The sequence below is a fragment of the Mugil cephalus genome, chromosome 14 (assembly GCF_022458985.1).
Source record: "Mugil cephalus isolate CIBA_MC_2020 chromosome 14, CIBA_Mcephalus_1.1, whole genome shotgun sequence".
NCBI classification, from domain to species: Eukaryota; Metazoa; Chordata; class Actinopteri; order Mugiliformes; family Mugilidae; genus Mugil; species Mugil cephalus.
The window spans coordinates 21887814-21896010 of NC_061783.1; the positions used below are offsets into that span (position 1 = coordinate 21887814).

The 8197-nt window shown below is 40.8% G+C and overlaps 1 protein-coding gene across 1 annotated transcript; it reads right to left on the reverse strand.

Moving 5' to 3' along the window:
- Positions 1-2726: 2726 nt before the first annotated feature.
- On the reverse strand, positions 2727-7968 carry LOC125019716 (major histocompatibility complex class I-related gene protein-like). The gene is made up of 7 exons (XM_047604681.1): positions 7769-7968; positions 6983-7249; positions 4383-4661; positions 3971-4273; positions 3607-3726; positions 3292-3309; positions 2727-3186 (listed from the first exon to the last, which is right to left on the reverse strand). The coding sequence occupies exons 1-7, from the start codon at positions 7815-7817 to the stop codon at positions 3149-3151; spliced, it is 1074 nt and encodes a 357-aa protein (XP_047460637.1). The 5' UTR covers positions 7818-7968; the 3' UTR covers positions 2727-3148.
- Between the last annotated feature and the right edge of the window lie 229 nt (positions 7969-8197).

Consider the following 8197-nt stretch of genomic DNA (forward strand, 5'->3'; position numbering starts at 1 on the left):
GAGCTCTTCCCATACTTCAAGTACATCTTCAGCCACTCAGTACAGTTCCTGGTGAGGCCCATCTCTTTTTCATTATTTTTGTCTGTCACAGTATCCCACCAGAGTTTATTAGTGTCAGCGTCTGGTTTCTGAGCGACCCATAGTAGGCTACTAACCATAGCCGTGGGAAAGTCCTACACTTCTCTATAACCTTTGCACTAGTGCGTATTAAGAAAAACAAGAACAGATACTGATCCAGGATCAGACCAGGAGTCAGCTGACACAGAGATATGCAGATTATAAAAACACTGAGATGAAGAATGAAACTATAATAATCTGAGGTCAGGTACCACATACAACGCATACTGTACCTTCACTCTGGTTGAACACCTGTTTCAGACTGGAAATCGTGGCTTTGAAGAGGTGAGGATACACCAATAGTGAGTGTACAACTTTAATTTCTCACGATCATTTCCAAAGACTTTTTTCTCCCAGTCCAGTGTTTGTTCTAATTTCTTGTTGATGCCGTCACAGTATCCAATTTGAATGTCATCAACAGATGCAACTGACACAAGTTCTGAAAGGTCTGAGACTCCAGAGAATCCAGTGATGGAATATTTCAGTGAGTGTTTCACTGTGGAACAAACAACATTTATAATGTGAGTGAAACATAAATAGACTCATCATCACTAATATGGTAGATTTCTGTTAAAAGAAACTAGAAAAGGAAGAAAAGATGGTGAAGAATGTGAATGAGATCTTACCGGTTGGTGAAACACAACAGAAGAGAAGCAACAAAAGCAAAGTTTTCATCTTGTTCTGTTTCTATCAAGATTTAGACCAAGTCACCAGCTGCTTGGACTGATATGAATGTGGTTTACTAAAGCCTGATGACTAGATTTGTGTTGGCTGTGCCAACCAAAAGTGGAAATAGAATCAAGTCAAACAGTTTTGGTTTCTCACAAGTAGACATGAACATCTCACCAACAACCTCCACATCTCAGAGGACTTGGGTTGGACAGTGAACACCACCCACATTATTAAAAAGGCCCAGAAACCCCTGAAAAACCTTTAATGTTGCACTATAGAGAGCGTGCTGACCTACAGATGCACTGTGTGGGACTGCAGCGGAGAAAACTGGGTCATCATGTTAACATGTGACAGAGGTCACATGTTAACCTCCAAATTTTATCCAATACATAATGACCAGATCAGCCTTGTGTGTTCTTATTCTTTGAGTTAATCCACAAAGACCATTGTGCAAACAGGAAGAAACAGGACTGACTTGTCACAGTAGAATGGGCTTTTACCTACTTCTCAAACTCCAACCACATAATTCTCTACAATGTTCATGGTTCACAAAACTCCACCAGCAGGCTATTAAAGTGACAAAGAAAGAAAGAGAAACCGAACCCTCGTGGTTTTCAGTGGTTTTAAATCAGCCAATAACTTCACATGTAGGAACAAATGATGCTGTCAGACTCCCAACAGCAAACACATATATGTACTGTAGTATGATGCCCTTAAATGTTACATAACAAACATGTTCCGAGTTCTTTAGAAGGTTCTCATGATCCAGACAGCTCTGAAACGTTGAATATATGTGATGTGAAATCTGACACATCTCAGAGAGACTTTCATTCATCTGTGACACTGATTTGAGACACAAGTCTCAGGGAGTGAATGTGTCTGAATTCAGACCAACAGTAGCTGACTGGAGATTCTTAGTATTTATTTATTTTTACTTTGATTTTCTATCAAAGAGTGCTGTTCACTCTGAGCAGTGGTGGGACCGCGGCACTATCATAGGTTACTCTCTGAGTGCTGCCTGTCACTGACTGACTGACCGACTGCACGTCTCTGATTCAGCAGAAAACATTGGAAGAACGATTTTTGACTGACTATCTATCTATCTAGTTAAAACTAGCAGCAGATGTAGCCGACTCTTTGCTAGATTAGGTGCAAAGTGGATTTGTCTTGATTCTGGAGCACCCTACTGTCTGCTGGACATTTATAATTCACATCATTCTAAAGCTAATGCTACTATATCTGGACAGAAATGTCTCCTCAGGGCTTCACCAGCTCTGAACATGGCCCTGCACCAGGGCCAAGCCTATAAGGGTTCAACCTCAATACCAGAAAGACCAAAGAAATCATCATTGATTTCATGTGTAGACCGAGGAACTTGAAGTTTGTGACTCGTTGATGCGACGTTGTCCTTAACCTTCACATCTCAGAGGACTTGGGCTGGACAGTGAACACCACCCACATTATTAAAAAGGTCCAGAAACTCCTGAAACTCTTTTACTGTTGCACTATAGAGAGCGTGCTGACCTACAGATGCACTGTGTGGTACTCCAACCGAGAAAACTAGGTCAGGTTAACATGTGACAGAGGATAAAAAAGGGGATCTTTTGAATTTCACTTCCTCATCCACTCAGACCTCACAGAGAGAATATTACAAAGCAATCATCAAGAAAGCAGCTCTTCTGATGTGCTTATTGACATTTTTAGGATATCCAGACAAAAACTTCAGTATATGTGAGAAATGGATCCAGTCTCTCAGAGAGTTCTGTAAGGTCTGAGTAAAAGATTAATTCCTTGTAAATGAAGGAAACAGTCTGGAGAAATCACCAAATGGTTTGTGAGATCAGTTGAAATTTGTGGTGGCTTTGGCAACCAAAAGTGGTCATGTATTGACGTGCTGAAGAAAAGAAGTGATCACTGCTGCAACTCTTCTCTTGCATTCAAAAAAAAAATTATTACAAGACAGAACAGTGTCAAAAACTCTGACGAATCTGAGGGAACCTCTGGTTCCAATTGTAGAATCACCTCTCGTTCACCTCCAACACTCTCCTTAAATATGTTTTCAAATCTCCAGAAACTCAACACAACTATAAACAAATTAAATTAAAAGAATAAAGTAAACTCTTCCCTTCAAGCAATGAACATACTTAACAAACCCAGAAGTAGAAAGAGAGACAGGAAGAGGATTAAATACTACACAAGTCCGAAAGTTACACAGAGACATTACAGAGAGAATATTCCATCATCAAGCAACTAGTGTTTAAGTTATGGTGAACTCTAAAATAGAACAAATCTATTCAACAACTCTGACATCAATTTAGTAAAGATGATCCCATATAAAGAAACTCATGGTATTTGTTTTTCAGGTTTCTGAACTCAGCTCAGAGTTGTCTTCAGTATCTGTGAGGTCAGAAACAAACAGAGTTAAAGGTCAACTCATAGTCTGGAGAAATCATCAACAGTTTGTTAGATCAGATGAAACAGAATAAAACAAGTTTTACTTACCAGGTGGAGCCTTTTGGTCTGAAATGAAAAGTAAAGACAGGTCATTTCAGTTCCAGTTGTTAATGTCAGAATATCTTTCATCATCTTATCTCCAGTGAATATGATCCTCTTCTACTCACTCAACCTGAAGAATAAATCCACTCTGCTCTTCTGTTTATTTCTCACTTTGTTTCTTTCTTCATCACTTCTCTCCCTCATCATCATAGTATAGTCATGTTCTCCTGACTTCTCCTGACTCTGAGACTTACTCAGCTTTTACTGCTGGATGCTTCAAACTGTAGGATTCAACTCAAAGACTAAATCAAAGTAGCTCACCTTGTTTCTTTCTATGAACCATGAATCCAGCAGCTGCTGCAAAGATGACGACAACAACAACAACCACTGCAGAGATGATGATGATGATGATGGTGATGGTCTTGTCTCTGGGCTTCTCGGCTGAATAAAGAACAATTAAGAACAGTCCAGATAAAGACGATTGGAACAGATGTACATTCATCTGTAAATATGATTTTGTTATTATGAAGACTGACTGCTCAGTCTGCTCCAAATTTCAAATAAAGTCAACATAACCAAAGCATAATTTTTAAATTACTTAATTATTCAGAGTGTAAGAAAAAAAAGGACCATAAAAGAGAAAACTAAAAACGGACATCATCGAACTGTAGACATGTCCTCTTACCCCAGTTGGTTCTGATCTGTGTTTCATCCAGTTTGGTGATGATGTCGTCCTCCACACTAGAGAGATGAAACACACAGTCGTACCTCCTCCAGTCTTCAGGTGAGACTGATGAAATGTCCAGGTCAACATTCATCTGGAAGGATCCATCATGGTTGGGGAGGATCTCTCCATGTTCCACTCCTTCATGAATCTCCTCTCCATCTTTCCTCCAGAACATCATGGCTCTGTCAGGGTAGAAACCTGTAGCGTGGCAGCTGACTGGAGAGGAGGGAGTCTTCTGGAGGAGAGACAATGAAGGGACGTCTGGAGGGAGAGACATGGTTAAATAAACCTTTGGACTGTTTCCTGTGAACCATTGGTTAGAAACTGAAGGCGTACACAGTTGCTGAGTGTATTAATTACAGGTAACTACCTGTTCTTTGCAGAAAGATCCTCCCAAAGAAGACATACTTCTTCAGGAAGTTAGGGCACGTGTTGATATAATAGTTTTTATTGTATTCTAGTCTGTCTTTATCAGTATCCCAACTCAGTTTGGTGGTGAGAGCCTGTGGTTTTGGTGCAGTCCAAGTCAGTGTCTGTAGGTCCAGTGAAAGGAAGTCTTCTCCATCATAGCCAAACTGATTATAACCTGTGATATCTCCAGTCTCATCATTCCATTCACAGCTATTCATCCTCTGAAGGACATGGACATCTGTGAAAGAGACAGACCAGAACATATATAGTCACCTAGACACATAGACACAGCCAGGAGGACAGACACTGCTGGAAACAGAACACTCAGTATGTACCATAGAAACAATGCTCACATTAGACAACAGAAATAGTTTTTGCATCAGGGGATGTTGATATCTATATTTTCCTGTATCCTGCATGTTACCCATGATTCATAGTTTGTCTCCTTCAGTGTACGTACCAGATCTGCTCAGGTGAGCATCTGGCGCTTCCAGATGATGTCACGATTTAGGGGACATTGACATTGCGTTTTACAATTGGTTGGACAACAGGAAGAAGCGAAGAGAGGTTAGCAGTTATATCTCTATTTTTTCCTCTTTTTATTGCCTCCGTGTCGACCTGGTCTCCTGACCAAGCAGCCAATATTGTGTTCTTTCTCCTGGAGTTTCCAGCGCTTTTTGTTCGCCATTCGCCATTACTTACACAGACAGTGGATGCATGCTTAATGTACTGGAGAAATAAGGAGTGGTGGGGGTGCAATACGATGCCATTCTCTGAACCCTTACTAGTCGTCTACACTCACTCTCCCTAGGAATGAATCAACTTGACTGGAGACGACCATCACCCAGCTCACTGCTGCTGCTGACGAACTAGCATTTAGATACAGTTCTACCTCCCTGCAGGAACTAATCGAGCTAGGCATCCACCTAATCGACTTAGCACCTTCTCCTGCTCCTGCCCCAACACACCATCCCAGCCCGTGTACTGCTGGACAGTGGTGGTGACGAGAGCTTAATTGATGCAGTTTTTGTCCAGAAACATGGCCTATCTTTGCAAGAATAAGATGCACCCAAAGAGGTCAACTGCTAACAGTAGTCACACACAAGATCGACCCACTTAAACTGTTGTTATCCATTAATCATCAAGACCACATTGAACTATATGTCATCTCTTCTCCTGCTCTCCATGTGGTGGTGGCGTTAGCCTGGTTGAGGACCCACAATCCCCTTGTGGACTGGGAATCGTTGACGATGCGGCGATGGAGTCACTACTGCCATGCCTACTGCCTCCGGTGAGCACACCCCAGTTCAGAGGCCAAGCCCCCCACCATGCAACCTCAGCAAACCTGAGAAGAAGGCCATGGAGAAGTACATCGCCAAGTCTCTGGACAGTGGGCTCATTTGACCAATTCCACTCATGGACTCAGCTTTAGAGCCATTATCTACGCAACGCCTACCACCTTGTTAGAATCAGGTAATGGGACGAATGGAAGACGGCCTTCATCACACCACTAGGGCACTTTGAATTTCTTGTAATACCTTTGGTCTCACTAATGCCCCTGCTGTTTTCCAGGCTCTAGTTAATGATGTTTTGTGTGATCCGTTGAATAAATATGTATTAGTCTACCCGGGTGACATTTTGATCTTCTCCCGCACCCCTCAACACATTGAACACGTCCAGGACGTACTCCAGTGACTACTGGAGAACAGACTGTACATGTAAACAGAAGTGTGAATTCATTTTATTTCATATCATTTTATTGATACAGACTATCATCTCATCACTTTATCTCTACTACTGGTTATCCTCACCCGGATACACCCTGGATAGGTCTCCCTTCCACCCATTCATACTTACACTTACACCTAGGGTCAATTTACAATCACCAATGAACATAACGAGCATGTCTTGGGGATGGAAGGAAACCGGAGAACCTGGAGAGAACCCACGAGAACACAGGGAGAACATGCAAATTCCAACCGCCCCAATAAAGATTCTATTCTCTTCTCATCTTCCATACCGCTTAATCCTGACTAGGGTTGCAGGGGTTGCTAGTGTAGCGGGAGTCTATCCCAGCTGGCATCGGGCAAGAGGCGGGGTACACCTTGGATAGGTCACCACACTCAACAAACAACCATTCACACTCACACCTTGGTCACTAGTTGGACCTAACGAGCATGTCTTTGGAGGAAACCGGAGTACCCGGAGAAAACCCCGAGCTGGACTCGAACCCGAACCTTCTCGCTGGGAGGTATCCAGCCTCTATTCTATTCTATTCTATTCTATTTTAGAGCAGTGCTCTCTTGTTTCTGATTGGTCAGTCACCAATACTCAGTGGTGATTATTTCTCAAAAGACCACCACTGCCCTGGAAACCAACAGCGCTCAACAAACATAGAACATTTCATACATCCTAAGTATTATCTAGTAAAATAAAAAGGAAAAAATATATACAGAATTATGATTATGAACAAATTTACAAAAATAAGGTGAAAAACTGACAAAAATAAATAATTTTAATTTTATTCATTCGTTAAAAGTAATAAAATTGTGACATTACCTCCAGTTTTGTTTAAGCGCTGCTTCAGACCGTCAATGCTCACTCTCAGGATATGCCAGTTCTTTAAACACTCGTTAGTGTAGTACTCCAAGTGGTGGGGGTCATCTTTTATAAATTTCTTCGTCCAGTCCAGCTTGAGTTCAACTCTCCTTATGTTGCTGTCATAGTAACCCACCACAGTATCATCAACTACTGCTACTCCCACAAACTGTGGTAAGTTTGGTATCCCAGAAGATGCAGTGACGAAAAGCTGCAAGGAGTGTTTCACTGTTGAACAAAAATGTTGTAAGTGCAGGTTTCAAGTGACATTTTTACAGTATTAAAATATATATCTGATCTAGTTGGTATAATACCCTTTTAATAAATAATCAAATGATATTAAGTGAAGTGTGTGAGTTCTAGACACTCCTTAATGTGTTGTAATAATATCAACAACTTAGTTTTCTTTTTAATATACTTTTTAACACACTAGGATCAGTTTTACAACAACAACTCTTATTGCCACTAGGCCTCTTCTTGAACTATCAAACGCAAACTTTGGGTCAACTCACTCGTTGAATGGAAACTGAATGGGAACTGCAAGCAATAATAAAATAAATGCAACCATCGTGTTTCATTGTCGTTAAAAATCCTCAAAATTAACAAAATCAACACAAAGCAACTAGAGTTGCATTTTTTGTGAATTCAGATGAAAGTAAAACTATAACACCAGTAGCGTAGAAGGATCTAGAGGTGTAGGAACTATTCTATAAACATGTCACAAAGAAACATTTGAAATAATTTTACCTGGAGATGCGAAGTGCCAGAAGAGGGAAAACAACAGCAATTTGTTCATCTTGCATTTGTAAAGCCCAACAGATATAATCAGCTGCTCTGAAATTTGTTGTGTAGTAGAAGACGTGACCAGTGACGACTAAATACACATGCGTTTACAAACAATGGTCACATGATCTGTATCTTTATGACGTAGACAATATAAAGATGGACGGCGGAACTACTCCTGAAAAGTGAACATAGCGTACCCCCTGGTGGCGGACTAGTGTATAGAGCATAATCTCCACCTCTTCCATTCAAGATTAAAGAGTAATTTATTGTCATCATGTGTGTACATAACGAAATATTGGGCTTTAGCTCCTGGCTAAAGGAGTGTAAATATAAAAACAGTAGAAAATAAAAATAGAGCTGTACAGATATATACATATAAGTAAACCAGCA

Coding starts and splice junctions, on each gene's coding strand:
- LOC125019716 (XM_047604681.1), bottom strand. CDS start 7,817: ATGAACAAATTGCTGTTGTTTTCCCTCTTCTGGCACTTCGCATCTCCA. Junction 7,250..7,768: donor CTGGCACTTCGCATCTCCAG/GTAAAATTATTT, acceptor TTTGTTCAACAG/TGAAACACTCCTTGCAGCTT. Junction 4,274..4,382: donor GATCTTTCTGCAAAGAACAG/GTAGTTACCTGT, acceptor CTCTCCCTCCAG/ACGTCCCTTCATTGTCTCTC.